The sequence below is a fragment of the Rutidosis leptorrhynchoides genome, chromosome 4 (genome assembly GCF_046630445.1).
Source record: "Rutidosis leptorrhynchoides isolate AG116_Rl617_1_P2 chromosome 4, CSIRO_AGI_Rlap_v1, whole genome shotgun sequence".
NCBI classification, from domain to species: domain Eukaryota; kingdom Viridiplantae; phylum Streptophyta; class Magnoliopsida; order Asterales; family Asteraceae; genus Rutidosis; species Rutidosis leptorrhynchoides.
The window spans coordinates 460,881,473-460,901,702 of record NC_092336.1 but is presented as its reverse complement, the minus strand read 5'-3'; the positions used below and the strand labels follow the sequence as shown (position 1 = coordinate 460,901,702).

General features: G+C 33.2%; 2 protein-coding genes across 3 annotated transcripts; one reads left to right on the top strand and one right to left on the bottom strand.

The window, feature by feature from the left end:
- Positions 1-11,465: 11,465 nt before the first annotated feature.
- On the top strand, positions 11,466-13,315 carry LOC139842236 (putative F-box protein At1g47730). Its single transcript, XM_071832403.1, has 3 exons — positions 11,466-12,525; positions 12,732-12,817; positions 13,244-13,315. Exons 1-3 carry the CDS (start codon positions 11,466-11,468, stop codon positions 13,313-13,315), a joined length of 1,218 nt encoding a protein of 405 aa, XP_071688504.1.
- Positions 13,316-13,980: 665 nt separating this feature from the next.
- Positions 13,981-18,244, bottom strand: LOC139844445 (Golgi SNAP receptor complex member 1-1-like). Of its 2 annotated transcripts, XM_071834669.1 has the most exons (6): positions 18,151-18,244; positions 17,156-17,386; positions 16,202-16,369; positions 15,041-15,154; positions 14,846-14,964; positions 13,981-14,067 (listed from the first exon to the last, which is right to left on the bottom strand). In XM_071834669.1, exons 1-5 carry the CDS (start codon positions 18,187-18,189, stop codon positions 14,851-14,853), a joined length of 666 nt encoding a protein of 221 aa, XP_071690770.1. In that variant the 5' UTR covers positions 18,190-18,244; the 3' UTR covers positions 13,981-14,067; positions 14,846-14,850. The 2 variants fall into 2 exon arrangements, with proteins under 2 accessions (XP_071690770.1, XP_071690769.1); XM_071834668.1 differs by lacking the exon at positions 13,981-14,067 and having other exon boundaries at positions 14,692-14,964.
- Positions 18,245-20,230: the final 1,986 nt, after the last annotated feature.

The following is a 20,230-nucleotide window of genomic DNA, read 5'->3' as shown; positions in this document are numbered from 1 at the left end:
AAGAAAAGGTTGCTATGCTGTTCTAGCACACGTCGAGAAAGTACAAACTGAAGAAAAGAGCATCAATGATGTTCCCGTCGCAAAAGAATTTCCCGATGTATTTCCGAAAGAATTACCGGGATTACCCCCACATCGATCCGTTGAATTTCAAATAGATCTTGTACCAGGAGCTGCACCAATAGCTCGTGCTCCTTACAGACTCGCACCCAGCGAGATGAAAGAACTGCAAAGCCAATTACAAGAACTTTTAGAGAGTGGTTTCATTCGACCAAGCACATCACCGTGGGGAGCTCCTGTTTTGTTTGTCAAGAAGAAAGATGGTACATTCTGGTTGTGTATCGACTACCGAGAGTTGAACAAACTTACCATCAAGAACCGCTACCCACTACCGAGAATCGACGACTTATTTGATCAACTACAAGGCTCGTCTGTTTATTCAAAGATTGACTTACGTTCCGGGTATCATCAAATGCGGGTGAAAGAAGATGATATTCCAAAGACTGCTTTCAGAACACGTTACGGTCATTACGAGTTTATGGTCATGCCGTTTGGTTTAACTAATGCACCAGCTGTGTTCATGGACCTTATGAACCGAGTGTGTGGACCATACCTTGACAAGTTTGTCATTGTTTTCATTGATGACATACTTATTTACTCAAAGAATGACCAAGAACACGGTGAACATTTGAGAAAGGTGTTAGAAGTATTGAGGAAGGAAGAATTGTACGCTAAGTTTTCAAAGTGTGCATTTTGGTTGGAAGAAGTTCAATTCCTCTGTCACATAGTGAACAAAGAAGGTATTAAGGTGGATCCGGCAAAGATAGAAACTGTTGAAAAGTGGGAGACCCCGAAAACTCCGAAACACATACGCCAGTTTTTAGGACTAGCTGGTTACTACAGAAGGTTCATCCAAGACTTTTCCAGAATAGCAAAACCCTTGACTGCATTAACGCATAAAGGGAAGAAATTTGAATGGAATGATGAACAAGAGAAAGCGTTTCAGTTATTGAAGAAAAAGCTAACTACGGCACCTATATTGTCATTGCCTGAAGGGAATGATGATTTTGTGATTTATTGTGACGCATCAAAGCAAGGTCTCGGTTGTGTATTAATGCAACGAACGAAGGTGATTGCTTATGCGTCTAGACAATTGAAGATTCATGAACAAAATTATACGACGCATGATTTAGAATTAGGCGCGGTTGTTTTTGCATTAAAGACTTGGAGGCACTACTTATATGGGGTCAAAAGTATTATATATACCGACCACAAAAGTCTTCAACACATATTTAATCAGAAACAACTAAATATGAGGCAGCGTAGGTGGATTGAATTATTGAATGATTACGACTTTGAGATTCGTTACCACCCGGGGAAGGCAAATGTGGTAGCCGATGCCTTGAGCAGGAAGGACAGAGAACCCATTCGAGTAAAATCTATGAATATAATGATTCATAATAACCTTACTACTCAAATAAAGGAGGCGCAACAAGGAGTTTTAAAAGAGGGAAATTTAAAGGATGAAATACCCAAAGGATCGGAGAAGCATCTTAACATTCGGGAAGACGGAAACCGGTATAGGGCTGAAAGGATTTGGGTACCAAAATTTGGAGATATGAGAGAAATGGTACTTAGAGAAGCTCATAAAACCAGATACTCAATACATCCTGGAACGGGGAAGATGTACAAGGATCTCAAGAAACATTTTTGGTGGCCGGGTATGAAAACCGATGTTGCTAAATACGTAGGAGAATGTTTGACGTGTTCTAAGGTCAAAGCTGAGCATCAGAAACCATCAGGTCTACTTCAACAACCCGAAATCCCGGAATGGAAATGGGAAAACATTACCATGGATTTCATCACTAAATTGCCAAGGACTGCAAGTGGTTTTGATACTATTTGGGCAATAGTTGATCGTCTCACCAAATCAGCACACTTCCTGCCAATAAGAGAAGATGACAAGATGGAGAAGTTAGCACGACTGTATTTGAAGGAAGTCGTCTCCAGACATGGAATACCAATCTCTATTATCTCTGATAGGGATGGCAGATTTATTTCAAGATTCTGGCAGACATTACAGCAAGCATTAGGAACTCGTCTAGACATGAGTACTGCCTATCATCCACAAACTGATGGGCAGAGTGAAAGGACGATACAAACGCTTGAAGACATGCTACGAGCATGTGTTATTGATTTCGGAAACAGTTGGGATCGACATCTACCGTTAGCAGAATTTTCCTACAACAACAGCTACCATTCAAGCATTGAGATGGCGCCGTTTGAAGCACTTTATGGTAGAAAGTGCAGGTCTCCGATTTGTTGGAGTGAAGTGGGGGATAGACAGATTACGGGTCCGGAGATTATACAAGAAACTACCGAGAAGATCATCCAAATTCAACAACGGTTGAAAACCTCCCAAAGTCGACAAAAGAGCTACGCTGACATTAAAAGAAAAGATATAGAATTTGAAATTGGAGAGATGGTCATGCTTAAAGTTGCACCTTGGAAAGGCGTTGTTCGATTTGGTAAACGAGGGAAATTAAATCCAAGGTATATTGGACCATTCAAGATTATTGATCGTGTCGGACCAGTAGCTTACCGACTTGAGTTACCTCAACAACTCGCGGCTGTACATAACACTTTCCACGTCTCGAATTTGAAGAAATGTTTTGCTAAAGAAGATCTCACTATTCCGTTAGATGAAATCCAAATCAACGAAAAACTTCAATTCATCGAAGAACCCGTCGAAATAATGGATCGTGAGGTTAAAAGACTTAAGCAAAACAAGATACCAATTGTTAAGGTTCGATGGAATGCTCGTAGAGGACCCGAGTTCACCTGGGAGCGTGAAGATCAGATGAAGAAGAAATACCCGCATCTATTTCCAGAAGATTCGTCAACACCTTCAACAGCTTAAAATTTCGGGACAAAATTTATTTAACGGGTAGGTACTGTAGTGACCCGAACTTTTCCATGTTTATATATATTAATTGAGATTTATATTTACATGATTAAATGTTTCCAACATGTTAAGCAATCAAACTTGTTAAGACTTGATTAATTGAAATATGCTTCATATAGACAATTGACCACCCAAGTTGGCCGGCGATTCACGAACGTTAAAACTTGTAAAAACGACATGACGATATATATATGGATATACATATGGTTAACATGAGATTATGATAAGTAAGTATCTCCATAAGTATATTAACAATGAGTTATATACATATAAACAAGACTACTAACTTAAGGATTTCGAAACGAGACATATATGTAACGATTATCGTTGTAACGACAGTTAAATGTATATAAATCATATTAAGATATATTAATATATCATAATATCATGATAATATAATAATTTAACATCTCATTAGATATAATAAACAATGGGTTAACAACATTAATTGAGATCGTTAACTTAAAGGTTTCAAAACAACACTTACATGTAACGACTAACGATGACTTAACGACTCAGTTAAAATGTATATACATGTAGTGTATTTAGATGTATTAAAATACTTTTGGAAGACTTCAAAACATATATCAAAACACTCATACTTAACGAAAATGGTTACAGTTACTTTCCCATTCTTTTCTTTCATCAAGAATTCTAGTCGTATTTTTACCCGTATTATACACAGCTTCAAAACGTACTTACTATGGGTATATACCAATAGGAACTAGCATGGGATTCCACTCTTGATTATGTCATGTATGACTAATCAATTTTAACTTCTACCATGAGCTAGTCAACTAACTAGAACTCCTTTTAACCCCACTCACCACTCACCAATTACCACTCATCATTCACTCCATTTCACTTCCAATTCTCTTTCTAATTCTCTCTCAACACACCCACACTATTATGAACGTATTTTTCCAGTAGTTAATCATCATCTTCATCAAAAATCACTTCAAGAATCAAGCTATAATCATCATAGGAAGAACACTTCAAGAACACTTCAAAAATCCCTTCAAGTTTACTAATTTATTTCCAAGCTTTCTAATCCATTCCAAGTAATCATCTAAGATCAAGAAACCTTTGTTATATACAGTAGGTTATCTTTCTTATTCAAGGTAATATTCATATTCAAACTTTGATTCAATTTCTATAGCTATAAACTATCTTAATTCGAGTAAAAATCTTACTTGAACTTGTTTTTGTGTCATGATCCTACTTCAAGAACTTTCAAGCCATCCAAGATCCTTTGAAGCTAGATCATTTATTGTCACTTCCAGTAGGTTTACCTACTAAAGTTGAGGTAGTAATGATGTTCATAACATCATTCGATTCATATATATAAAACTATCTTATTCGAAGGTTTAAACTCGTAATCACTAGAACATAGTTTAGTTAATTCTAAACTTGTTCGCAAACAAAAGTTAATCCTTCTAACTTGACTTTTAAAATCAACTAAACACATGTTCTATATCTATATGATATGCTAACTTAATGATTTAAAACCTGGAAACACGAAAAACACCGTAAAACTGGATTTACGCCGTCGTAGTAACACCGCGGGCTGTTTTGGGTTAGTTAATTAAAAACTATGATAAACTTTGATTTAAAAGTTGTTATTCTGAGAAAATTATTTTTATTATGAATATGAAACTATATCCAAAAATTATGGTTAAACTCAAAGTGGAAGTATGTTTTCTAAAATGGTCATCTAGACGTCGTTCTTTCGACTGAAATGACTACCTTTACAAAAACGACTTGTAACTTATTTTTCCGACTATAAACCAATACTTTTTCTGTTTAGATTCATAAAATAGAGTTCAATATGAAACCATAGCAATTTGATTCACTCGAAACGGATTTAAAATGAAGAAGTTATGGGTAAAACAAGATTGGATAATTTTTCTCATTTTAGCTACGTGAAAATTGGTAACAAATCTATTCCAACCATAACTTAATCAACTTGTATTGTATATTATGTAATCTTGAGATACCATAGACACGTATACAATATTTCGACCTATCATGTCGACACATCTATATATATTTCGGAACAACCATAGACACTCTATATGTGAATGTTGGAGTTAGCTATACAGGGTTGAGGTTGATTCCAAAATATATATAGTTTGAGTTGTGATCAATACTGAGATATGTATACACTGGGTCGTGGATTGATTCAAGATAATATTTATCGATTTATTTCTGTACATCTAACTGTGGACAACTAGTTGTAGGTTACTAACGAGGACAGCTGACTTAATAAACTTAAAACATCAAAATATATTAAAAGTGTTGTAAATATATTTTGAACATACTTTGATATATATGTATATATTGTTATAGGTTCGTGAATCAACCAGTGGCCAAGTCTTACTTCCCGACGAAGTAAAAATCTGTGAAAGTGAGTTATAGTCCCACTTTTAAAATCTAATATTTTTGGGATGAGAATACATGCAGGTTTTATAAATGATTTACAAAATAGACACAAGTACGTGAAACTACATTCTATGGTTGAATTATCGAAATCGAATATGCCCCTTTTTATTAAGTCTGGTAATCTAAGAATTAGGGAACAGACACCCTAATTGACGCGAATCCTAAAGATAGATCTATTGGGCCTAACAAACCCCATCCAAAGTACCGAATGCTTTAGTACTTCGAAATTTATATCATATCCGAAGGGTGTCCCGGAATGATGGGGATATTCTTATATATGCATCTTGTTAATGTCGGTTACCAGGTGTTCACCATATGAATGATTTTTATCTCTATGTATGGGATGTGTATTGAAATATAAAATCTTGTGGTCTATTATTATGATTTGATATCTATAGGTTAAACCTATAACTCACCAACATTTTTGTTGACGTTTTAAGCATGTTTATTCTCAGGTGATTATTAAGAGCTTCCGCTGTCGCATACTTAAATAAGGACGAGATTTGGAGTCCATGCTTGTATGATATTGTATAAAAACTGCATTCAAGAAACTTATTTTGTTGTAACATATTTGTATTGTAAACCATTATGTAATGGTCGTGTGTAAACATGATATTTTAGATTATCATTATTTGATAATCTACGTAAAGCTTTTTAAACCTTTATTGATGAAATAAAGGTTATGGTTTGTTTTAAAATGAATGCAGTCTTTGAAAAACGTCTCATATAGAGGTCAAAACCTCGCAACGAAATCAATTAATATGGAACGTTTTTAATCAATAAGAACGGGACATTTCATATGGTTGTTCCGTAATATATATATAGATGGGTCGATATGATAGGTCGAAACATTGTATACGTGTCCCGTTATTTAAAGTGCGTAAAATAAAGTGCATAAAAGTAAATAACAGAAATTAAATGACGATAAATAAAATTGCGAGAATGTAAATTGCAATAAATAAAATGTAATACGGAATTAACAGTTAGCTGGGAACAGTTAGCTAGGAACAGTTAGCGTGGAATCTTAACAATATTTCAATTAATTAATCCGTTTGTTTCTAACAAATTTTATTTTGTCCAATATTTTCTTCATTATGCCACTTGTTGGATTCTGATAGATCAAAATCCAAATATGAAATTTGAATGGAAATGGTTATTCTGTGGTGAACGGATACGTATATTGGTGGTTGTAAGTAGGATAGTAAATGACCGTTGAATCAGATTCGAAGAATGTACAGTGTAACTTATTAATGTGAAATTTAATTATTCCTCAGGTACTACCTACCCGTTAAAATATTTTCATCATTAACAGTTTGTACGAAAGAATTTTTAATTACAATCTTTATGAAAATATACTTACATATATATTTTCTTCAGATGTAATCATGGATTTAATGAATCAATAAGATATTAAACTCATTTGATTTATCATTATTACTAGATTACATGATCTCTAAAACATTAGAGATTACATAATCATCATGTCGAACGAAGATAAATGAGGTAGAACGATACGTAAAAAGAAGGTAATCGATGTAGAACAGTATGTAGAACAAAAATCATACTCGAAGTTCAGATGGTGATATTGAGGCACGTGGTGTGGATGTGATTGTTGGTGGTGGTAATGATACGGTTGGTGTTGATGATGATGATGCCGTTGATGTCGGTGATGCTACTGATACCGAAGCTTGCGATGTTGATGTTGCTGGCGGTACTGGTTATGCTGCCGGTGCTACTGCTGGTGTTTGTAATCTTTGTACCATGTTCTCCAAAGCCGTTACGCGAGCGCGAAGTTCGTTAACTTCTGTTAGTACACCAGGATGATTGGCGGTTGGAGTGAGTGAATGAACAAGATCCGAAATATGGGATAGTATATAATCGTGACGAGATACTCTAGAAATGAGAGAGAAAATGGTTTCTCGAACAGGTTCGCCGGTAAGTGCTTCAGGTTCATCGCCAAGAGGGCAATTTGGTGGATGGAATGGATCACCTTCTTCTTGTCTCCAGTGATTTAGTATATTACGAACCCATCCCCAATTCATCCAAAATAGATTATGGAAAATTGGTTGATCCATTCCGGTGACGCTGCCTTCGGAGCTCGAATGAAAATCCATATCGACATAGCTATCGAAATTCGAGGAATTCGAACTAGATGCGGAATCCATCTTGTATAATCGGGGAAAATGAATTTTTGATTTGGAATAGATTATAGAAGTTAGATTTGATACCCTTCAATACATAATTTACATATGTATATATAATACCAAAATCCCGTAAATTACGGAGAATCTTTGAAATGCAACAGGCAATGTCTGCAGTAACACATACACTAGGATATGAATTTTGTCTATACACTATCGATGCACTAAATGCAGTAAGACGTGTCTAGACTTAAGAATAATAAGCAGGCAATTCCCTAAGGATGATAAGTAGATGATTTCCAACTAGATAAGATAAGCAAAACTTTTGACATGTTGACGCGGTCAAAGTCCAGACTCATTAATGTATCTTAACAACTACTAGTCAGACACACTAATGCAAGACCTGGTTCGCTAAGACCACCGCTCTGATACCAACTTTAACAACCCGTCCTAATCCACCTGGACGAAATCATCAATCTGGTCTCATTGCGATGATCGACCCCAAGTAATGTCCTTAACATGAGCAAATGCACAGCGGAAGACTTAATTCGTACCTGAGAATAACATGCTTTAAAACGTCAACATAAAGTTGGTGAGATATATAGGTTTGATGCTAGCAGCGTTATAACTATGGACCACAAGATTTCATATATATAATCATTTTAATAAAAATATTCTAAGTTGTTGAGCACTTGATAACCATACTTAACATTTAATCAACGTCGCATATTCCCTTTATTATGAAATCTTACTACACCGAACCAAGTGTAGTCACCGAAATGAAGTACTGTGCAACCGTTGAATACTGGTCGTCCAGTCCGGTTGGGGTTGTCAGGCCCGATAGATCTATCAACAGGATTCGCGTTTACAATACCGCTTGTAAATAGTAGTTACCAAGTTATAGGGAGATATGCAGTGGTACAACTCAACGTAGAATGTAATTTTAGTCACTTGTGTCCATAACGTAAATCATAAAATGCATGTATTCTCATCCCAAAATATTTAAAGTTAAAAAAAAGGGACTATATACTCACCATACTGTATTTTGTAGTAAAAATACATATAACATCACTGAACACGTATAAGGTTAACCTCGGATTCACGAACCTATATAATTTGTATGTTTATTAATATACATGATTGTAATCGAACAAATATTCATATAAAATTATTAATTATATATATATATTTTTTTATATTAATAGTATATATAAGTTTCATATATTCATTTCGTATACAAAAATATTAACTTTTGTTAAGAATAATAATAATTAATGTTAATAATAATATTTATAACAATATCTGTAAAATATAAATTTTACTGTTAGTGATATTTATGATAAGATTTTAGTAATTATATACTCATAATAATATTAATAATAATAATATTAATGGTTTGTTAACATAAGGATAATACTAATAATTATAAAATTTTAATGAAACTACATTTATTGATTTTGATATAGATAACAATAATAATAATAATATTAATGAATATTTAGTAATAATAATAATAATAATAATAATAATAATGATAATAATAATAATAATAATAATAATAATAATAATAATAATAATAATAATAATAATAATAATAATAATAAAAATAAAAATAATAATAATAATAATAATAATAATAATATTGGTGAACTACCTTATAATCGAATTCTAAAAAAATAGCCATTGCAAGGCTCGAACTCAAGACCTCCTGCTCACACCCTAACACCCTTAACCAATCGTCCATACCTGTTTTTCTGTATTAAAACCCTCTTATTTCCTTATAACCCGTATCTATTTGGTTCCTTACTGATTCAACACTAGATCTTGGCCCAAGAGCCTTTTACGGCCCATCATCAATAACCCAAGCCCTGTTACGAATTAAATGGCCTGTTTGACAAATTAAATGGCCCGTTTTACATCTCAACTAAATTAGTGATATATATACATATATATCGGTTCCTTTTAGAAGGCAAGTGGGGTCGTCTGTATTATTATCATCAATAATTATCGAAATCATACATCATCACCAAACTTTACGGTTTCAATTTATAGAACAAGTGGGTGTCGTGTTAGGGACCCAAACACAGCTTGCAATCGGTTTCATATCTTTTTTTTTTTTTTTAAAAACTCAGATAGTTCGAACAATATCAAAAGTCATCGGAATAGTTCTCATAACCAGACTAAAATATTTTCGGTTTGGGTTCGAACTCCAATTGAAAACAAGAAGGATAAATAGAGAGAGTGAAGAGAGATGGTTAGGGTAGCGACGGTTGATCAGAAAAAGAAATAGAAACTCATATGTAGCAGTAGAAACGGTTGGCTTGTGAGTTTTGGTTTTCGAATATAGAACATGAATATAAAGAAATTTGCAGGTGGCTGTTCAACAATAGGATTGTAATACGGAGAAGATGATGACCCGAAAATAGAAGAAAAACAATAGAAGTTACAAGGATTGTAGTGACGGTTTTTGGGTTGTTCTTTGATGGTTTTGTGATGTATTTGGTAACCGAAAGATCATGGGGATAAAGATGGGTGTGAGGTCTTATTTGGTGGTGCGAAACAGTAACAGTGATAATGAAATGATATTGGTTATGGTGGTGATCGGTTGTTGAAGTTGTGATGCTGGATCCAAAAGAAAAAAAAAATACCGAAATAGTATTAATCGAAATACTTGTTGCAGGTTTTTGTGGGTTGTATTTTACAGTGGTGGTGGCTAAAGGAAGGTGAAGTGGTTCCTGAAGATTAAGGTTACGAAGGTGAAGGGAGGATAAGGGTGACAGATGATGGTACCCGAATAAAAATAATGGAGAAGGTGGTTTCTTGAAGACGAAGAAGATAGAGAGGTAGTGTTCGGTTGTGGTGAAGATGATTTCCTATCTCCCTAATTCAGGATACTTGTGTATGTTTATATATATAAAAAAATGACAACTAATCAAAACAGTAATCATCAATTAATATCCAAATATCACGGGTATATAGGATAAGAAGAGAAAAGAAAAAAAATTAAACTGATTGAGACAGTGATAAATATCAAACGCTTATATATCATATTTAATTTTTAAAATAAATAAATAATAAATATCCTAATTATAAATATGCTGTTAGTATAAAAATAATGCTAATAATATTACAAATACTAATATTATTTATGTTAAAAATAAACTGACAAAATTATATTTTTAATGATGATATAATTTTAATTATAATAGATGATAATTTTTATAATAATACTTTTATTAGGAATATTAATAATAATAAGACAAATTAACTGTATCAAATCTTATATATACATATTATATTCAAATAATAATATTCATAATAATGATATTAATATTAACATAAATATTATAACAATAACGAAGTAATAATAATAATATTATTATAGTAACTATATTCTTCTTGCAATCATATTAATTAAAATTCATTAACCATGTAAATATTTAATAATTATATAAGACATTATATGATGATATTCATTGAATAATTTATATATTACAATATAATCATATTTATAAATAAAATTCATATATAGATTTATATATATAACTATATATAACTATATATACAATTAGGTTTTAAATACTAATTAGATAATTGATTATATAGCTTAGATAATTAAACTTAAAGTATAAAATTATATATGAAATACTTTTGATAACATTGACAATTATATTTGAAATCGTTTATATCTAATATACGCATTTATACACACATACATGTATGTTTACATAGTTGTTCGTGAATCGTCAGGCATAGTCAAAGGGTAACCGATTATTCAAATATATAATTCAAACTTTCTAGACTCAACATTAAGATTTTTGCTTATCGTGTCGGAAACGTATAGAGATTAAGGTTTAAATTTGGTCGGAAATTTCCGGGTCGTTACAGAAATCATGCAAAGGTTTCCGGTAAAATCATTGATGCGGTTCAGGAGTGTCTCCAAACCATGGAAATCATTGATCGATAGCTCTCATTTTGTTTCAGATTACAACCTTCGTCCAACTCAATCTCACCTATTTATAATGTATGAAGATACCGGAGAGGGTGGGCTGAAATGTGTTTCAGTTGTCAATGATGATACATTTCCAGAACATGTTTCTGACATCTCTGCCGTTATTCCAAATTCTGTTAAAAATATGTCCGGATCATCACTTGTAGGTAGCTCTCAAGGTTTGTTGTGTTTTTACGGTTATCGGTATGCCGTTATTTGGAATCCTTCGATTAGAAAATCGTTTGAGTTTAAGTTACCTCATGATGATGTGCTAACTGACCACCAGTATAAAAATGTTTTCGGATTTGGAGTTTGTCCCAAAACTAGAGAACCTAAGCTTGTAATGATTTCATTTCCTCAAAAACCGTTGGAAACGCAAAATTGGACAATTGACGTTTTTACCACTATGTCAAGGTTGTGGAGAAATCCATGTATCCAGAGCAATATGCGGTGTTGGAAAAATCAATCAATTAGCAAAATAAGCAATGTACTCTGTAAATCGTTACAACTTTCATCGTCGAATGAATGTGTAGGAGAATTTATCTATTGGTGTGCTTTTAATACGGATGATGCACTTTGGGTAGTTATTTCATTTGATGTGACAAACGAAGAGTTTGGAATTATACATCTTCCTAAGAGTATTGCGCGTTACAAATACATGGACTTGTCTAAGTACAAGGAGTCTCTTGTTTTGCTTCCTCACGATTACAACATTGCCAAACATGATTATGACGTATGGATGATGGAGGGTGGTACTACAAAATCGTTTAAAAGGTTATTCACTATAAACACAACCTATGATTGTGTAAAGACAATGGCATTTAGTTACAATGGTGAAGCTATATTGGAGAGGCTACAGTATTATCGAAAAGATAATGTAGCATCCGTTGATATTTATGAACCCTCTTCAAAATGCTTTAAGTGTAGCGGGATTAGGGGAATTGAGGGATCATTCTCTATGAGTTCGTACATGGAAACATTGTTTCTGGGTGATTAAAAGTGATACACTTGAACTATCTTTCATTTTGTTGATTTAGTGTCATTTAGGAATCATTCTAGTTTTTATTTAAGTTATGGATAGTGAGATGATCGATCCGTTGATGTAATCTCAAGTATTTGTGTCTATTCCTTTGATATGTGATGTGGTCTTGCTCTTTTACGTACATGGATTAATTTTCGCTTTTTCTTTTTTTAGATATTAAGCTTTATATTGAGTTACTCCCTTCGTCTAAAAAAAGTGTGAGCCTTACTACTCCAATTGTCGTCGTTTTGTTGCACTTGGTATGTTATCGAGGCTTACAGTTACTACTCCAAATGTAGTCATTTAACTAGATATAGGAGTGATACTATAAAGAGAAGTTAACCAAAATGACAACCTGATGGTTTGTGCAATATGAGATGAACAACTCTTAGATGTAGATGCGTTCTATCTTTACCTTGATGGTTTGTGCTTTGTAAGCTGACAGGGGTTTGATACGTAGACAAAATCCACATAAGATTATGACTACTTGAGTGAACCCTAGTCAAAAATTGATTACTACTTATGCTTTTAGAAAAAGAAAGACTTCTTCGTACAAATATGCTGAAATCGACAATTGAAGCATCTAAAACTGCATTATTCGGGAATACACGACCGAAGGATTACCAACTATTGATTTTAGAGCTCATGTCTTATCCAATTTTTTTAGATGAATTTGTCTTTTTCAGGTGCGCTTTTCTGTTGATGTTGAGAATGATGCTCTGACTGTCTCCCAAATCATTGACATAAAATATGGATAACACAACATTTGTATACAAAACCACCGTGAAATGACATGACAAGCGCCATATAAACGTCTGTAATTTGGCGTTTGCAGGTAAATTCTTGTGAGGTGTTGGTATTACACAAACGCCAGAAAGATTGAAGTGGGGTTATCTTTAAGAAGTTTAGACATGCATATTATGTTTGTACTCTAGTAATAACTATCCATACACTACTATTAATCACCTAAATAAGATATTTATGCTTGAATTTAGTGCTTAGAAATAGTATTTGATATCATAATAATCTAATCTAGATTTTTTTTATATATGACAAGAAACTCTAATATATTAGTAAAATTCTTTTTTTAAACATATACATGTATAGAATATTTAAACGGTATATATATGTATAATAAGTTGGTTGTATCGTTAATATCTATAGTTGTATAATAAATCATCATCATTAATCATTGTATAGAACTATAGATAGAAGATAGAAGTATCAGTCATTGTTAAATCACTTTTTTCACTTGGAAAGCGATATAGTATATGACAGGTAATGTTTAAAATTTTAAAGGATTGACATTGCAATTACAAATTCTGTTAGAAATGACATCGACAGAATCAGTTTTGAATACCTTACATTTGTTTAATTACCAGTAATATAAACTTGTATAATCAAGAATTCATGCGATCCATCTTATGCTTTCAGAATGCGTGACATCACACGTGCTACTGCTTTGAATTTCTCCTGACCCAATTGGATATCCCCGACCCGATTTGTTTCTCTGTTTTTCCCACACATAAGTGACATTCTTCTTTAGATATGGAAGTAACATATCATATACTCCTTATAAATAGTACACTATCAAACAGTCTTGACACTTCTACATTACAAACAGTGGCAGAAGCAGGAAATTTTTCTACCGGGGACGAAAAACCTTTTTTAAAAATGTAGATATGTATTTTGTGCAAAATATAGAGATTTTTAGGCAAAATATGAAAATTTTTGAACAAAATATAAATTTTTTAGTAAAATATGAAGGTTATTGAGCAAAAAATGGAGTCTTAGAGGTCAAAATATAGACTTTTGAGAATAAAAAATGAAAAATCCAAAATTGTTGCACTAAAAATTACAAAGCCACATGGAACAGATACCCCCCTCCCCTACATATTTCCGCCCCTCGTTAAAAATCTTATAAAGTTGGATTAACATATTTGTGGAGTATAATTTTGAAAAATTGTATAGTATTGAAAATATGCTTAATACAGTTGTAACTTAAAACATTACTTGTACATTCTTTTTCTCATATATGAGGACCTAAAAGATATCTAGCTATCATGAAAACGACACCAACAAAATGGGGACAACTTAAGAATGTTTGGAGACACTGATCATATAACTGCAAAAAATGTCGATTCAACTACATTTACGTCACACGGAGTCCTCAAAAAGAATGGGAGATACATATACTTATGCAATATACCTATATAATAATAATAACTATCTGAGTCATTGAGTTATACATACATGGTACCTCAACTTCAACAAATTCCTGAAGATACCTTTTTTACTTTGTTATCCAGTAAATCAAGATTAAAAAAGTGCATACTGAGGCGACTAATGAAAGAATGATTGTGTCCATTGATTTTTTCTTCTTTATCGCTGATAGAATACTATTCACCTGTTAAACCAATGAGTAAATGTACTTCATTCATGGTTTAAGTGAAATAAAATTAGTTTTAAGATGCTTTACTTACTGTTGGTAGACGGCTGCTGACATTGGTAAGCTTTGAATTGATGCCGCCAAATGTTGAACGTTGAAACATAAGGGTACCTAATGTTTCTTGTGCTTGTGATATTACACCATCCATCTGCAATCCACATGATATGATTAGTACATCATTTGATCTCTAAGAATTCAATTTAATTCAATTCACTTATAGCGTTTTTTTAACACTTTTTTGGGGGTCAATATAGAATTATAGAACCAAAAATGTATACGATATCTTCATTTATTCACAGATTTGCACCATTTAAAAGCATCTCCAGTTTACACCAAAATATTCACACGATATTAGAGTAAAAATTTAATCCTTTTAAAACACATATTATATTTCAATTCCAATGTATCATCAATTTTTTTCATCTTCTTCATATACTAGGTACTTTGGAATTACACAATAATTGGTTTAAGGAACCATCTTACACATAAAACTAAGAAAATATTAATATCAAAGACTTATCATTATAGGCCTTTTTTTTCTTATCGAGTTCAATTGTCTGAATGAATAAGATGTATGTGAGAAATAAGTGATTGATAAATAATAATTGTTCGTTTTATGTGCTGAATAACCGTATGAAAAATTAAAATTACCAAATTAGTCCTCTATATGAGTAATTAAACGAGCAGTTACTAATAAATTATAAACTGAACTAGATGTAAATTCACATCTATTTGAATTTCATTCATTAAGACGCGTCTTATTTAATAAGTCAAAAACAAACTGCACTTAATGACTCTCTATATTAAGTTTCAATCTATTAAGCCAGTTAAGTCAAAATCAAACATGGCCTAATCACTTAACTTATCAGCAATAATTACAAATCAATATATAATGAAGAATGTTAAAACAAAACTCACTGGCTCCAAAAGGATCTTATCGAGATTGATAACTTTACCTTTCTATGTAGATAATTTAATTAGTGTCAGGCTTACAAATTTGGTGTAGGGAATCATTACACTAAAATTTGGTGTAAAATGGTGAACTGAACTAATTGAATAGTGTTACGCCAAAAATATTTGCACCAAATTAGTGTCTTGTTTGGATATGGTTGACGTCAAATATAACTAAACGTTATAGATGATCCAAGTAACACTCACGAGATGATTATACAAAGAGAAGGATCCAGTTACAGACCTGGCCCGTACTTCTGATGAGAGTAGCACGTTCTTTAAGAAGAGACTGTTCTTGAGATGCACCGCCATCTTCAAGATCTAATCTTGTTCTGTCAAACTCCCTGAAATCCTCGAGTAGTGATGCATGCTCTCTCTTCGCTCTAAGGCTAGATCGAAGTCGATTGAACTCCTACAATAACAAAATATAAGAAGAATATTGGAAAATGTGTGTTTTTCACTGCAATCAGACAAAGGTCATAAGATGTTTTGATCAATAAATGATTCCTAATGAACTTGTATAGCGCCTACAAATCAAGAAAGCATATGACTTTAGCCTGCGTAAGTTCAGCATCTAAAAAATACTAACGTTTTGGATGTGGCAAACATACGTACTCATCCATTTAGAATGTGAATTGTATGAATTAAAAGTTTCAATTATGAAAAATGAGTTGTAAAATACAAAGATAAAAAGGAACAAAGCTTTTATAGAAATATACGACAGTCAAAGAAGCATGCAAGTGTTGCACCTCTTGAATCCATTTCTTCCTAATTTTTAATTTATAAGATAAGATATAATATAAATGGCCCAAAAGATGAAGCAATAACAATAAAAGATCACTACAATTTTCTCCCAAAAATACAACAAACTTAATAAAATCCAGATTATTGCTTAATTGGAAGTCCATATTATTGGTTAATTGAACAATTGGAGTAGTTTCCAAAAATGAAGCATTGAGCTGAAAATCATTAAAACATCGCAATATCGCATTACATTCTTGTTATACTGAATATTAAGTGATCTAACTAGTACAAAATCATTTCTACACCTCAATCAACCAATTACTTGTAGCTGATATCCACATATACTTAGATTCCAGCATTTGTACACCTAACGATGCTAACAAGTTTAAATATTGTAGAAAGGTTGGTACACTTACGAATGAAACGAGCAATGAGCCATATGAAAAGAAGATACCTGACTTAGATCACGATGAATTTCTTGATGACGAGTCAAAGTATGAGAAAATATTTCCGATCCACCTGAAGACACCAACGCTTGCATTTGGGAAATTACATTATCTAGTTGTTTCAGTAATTGTTCTATCCCCGATCCAAGGTCATGCTCGTTACCATCGTCAACTTTTGTTGAGACTAATTTACGATACAAATGCATCTGGTCATCTAACTGCGCTTCAAGATTCCTTGCCTACACACGCATAAAGATATATCAAATCTAAGGGGGCGTTTGCATTCTAATACTCAAACAAACTTATAAACTAACCATTTCAATTACCGATAATCAGTGTTTTTTCAGACTTTAGTTGAACCAATTATATTCTGATTAATTATGGTCAAATTAACTACATTTGGGTCATAAAAAAAATGGCAATAACAAAACTAACCACCACACAAATGTAAAATGACCTAACTATCTTGAATTTAAATCTTACATTTAAACACAAGTTCAAATACAATTACTGAAAATGCACTTAAACATCAAGTAACTGTAATAGTAATTGTCTAATTCCAAATCTGAAATTACTTGAATCAATAACGTTACAACTTCTTGAAGCTTTTAATTTTAGTATGCACACAAACTAGCACCTAAATCCCTTGATCCAATAAAGCCATTTCAAACATATTCAAGTCCAATAGACTTGATCCTAATCTAGATCCAATCCTAATATCATATTACAATCTCAAAGTCAACAATTTTTCAAGTAAAGGTGGGATAAATCAATGATACAACAAACACCCATTTGTAAAAACATTGAAAAATCAAAAACACAAAGTAAACAAGATAATAATCTAGTAGCAATAAAAATCTTGATTTTGATCTCAAATTCAGCATTTTCCAAGTAAAGGTGAGATAAATCCACAAAACAGCAAAGACCCAGTTGTAAAAAAGTGAAATTTAACAATTAAAAACACAAAATTGACAAGAAATTTAAGTATAAAAAGATAGAGTACCTGTTTTCGCAGGGAGTCCCAAGAGGTTGGTGGATCCATATGTAGGAGAAATAGAAGTAGAGTAATTTTATTGAATGATATAAATGAAATGAAATGAAATGAAATGCTGTTTTAGTTTAATTGTTTGGAATTGTGATTGACCGACAGATGATTATAGACGAAACCATCTTATTTGGACGAGCAAAAAAAAGTACTCCGTGTGTATAACCTTTTCGTGTATGTATAATTCATTAACGGATGTCAACTCGGGCAACGGGCAGGGATACTTGATATCCATTTTTTCTTTACCCGCGAGTACTTGTTTACCCGTTAATATAGGTGAATTTTTCTACCCGTACCCGCGACACGCGGGTTTATAAAATGTGCATTTTAACTAATTTTTAATTGCAGATACCCATTACTCATGGGTAAACCCGTGAATAATTATGAAAATACATTAAAAAATTAAATTATATAGTATATAATTAAGTATATGTATGCGGGTAAACGGATATACCCGCAAGTAGCTCAAACTTACGAATTGACGGGCCGGATTTTACCCGCGATGGGTATGAGACACCCGCGACTCGCTTGTGACACGCCAACGGGTACAAAATTTTACCCGCCCCGTGCCCGCGGGTACATTTTTTTTATAAATATCCCCGTCACGCCCACTGGTACCCGCGGGTCACGGGTTTTTCCCGCTCATTGCCATCCCAGTCGGTCCTAAATTAATTGTTAAACTCGAGGGTTTTTTTTTTTTTTTTTTTGGTGAAATAACGAAAAGTTATATAAAACTGAGGTCATTTTCCAAAGGAAAACCTCTCAACAAGGAATACAGAAGGACAGGGAAAACGGGAAAGCTCACACTTAGAAAGCAGCATCTAAATAAAAATGAGTATCCCTAACATCCCAAAAAAACCTTACAAAGAAACTAAGAAAACCAAAACCAAAAGTTACACGAAAATACAATGAACTAGACCAACCGAAGAATACACAAGACGGATCGCAACAATCAACCTCGGGTACCCGCCCTTTTTAATATTCCATTGACCGTCTCTTTCAAAAAATTCTTCCCAGACCGATTCTCAATCCTGTAAGATAAACCATTAGTAGATCCATCACCTCGGCCAAACGTTTCATCATATTATCTAATGCCGCAAAAGCCTCCACGGACATATTACCTCTCCCGATTTTCGATGAGCCGCCTTCTCTTCCATATTGATAACCCATGAACAAGTTTTGAATTGTGTCCCCGTAATTCACGTCACCAAAGTTATCATTAAGCTTGTAAGCACCCGAAGAGGAAGCCTCCCTTTCTTTCTTGACTTTGGGTTAGCTTCACTAAGTAAACATCTTGAAACATCTTTATTCATAACATATCACGCTTTACAATATCCGTCACACGAGGGGACTTCGCAATCACAATAACACCTTCCACTACGACCAAACAAAATTGGTTTAGGCCTTTCAACGTACAAATCTTCCTTACTTTTTGCCAACAATTCTTTCTTCTTTTCCTTTTTCTCCCTTTTCAATCGATCCAATCTAATCGCAAACGTAATGTTATCATCATTCGGCTCCGATAAATCATTTGAAACGTCATTAGCCCCTTCGACTAGATCCTTAGAAAGGACATTTGACTTCAAATTAACAGTGGGCATTTTTTTTAATAATATCCCTGAATTTAACATCTTTGTCAATTGTCGAATCTAGATTCACCAAATCGACATCATCAATCGCAAAAGAACCATATTTAATCTTCTTACAAAGAGGCCCATCAACGGATACAAGTCCAACCTTGGACGTCGGCCCTCCCGCATAAATAGAAGCTGGTCGGTTTGGACCCGAATCCAACCCAAAATCACCTCATGTTCCCTTTTGATCGCAGATATTGGCCATCATGAAACAAACTTCATGATCCATCTTAGGCCCAGAAATAGAATCAAGGCCTGCCACATCTGATCCAAGTAAAAGTTGAAAGTTTGTTGTTATGAAAAATACTCCAAATTGTATATGTTCACGAGAGTCAACCCTCTCCTTTCACAAATATTGCGGCATGTTATGAGAGTATGCGAGATATTTTTCTTCAAGTGAGAAT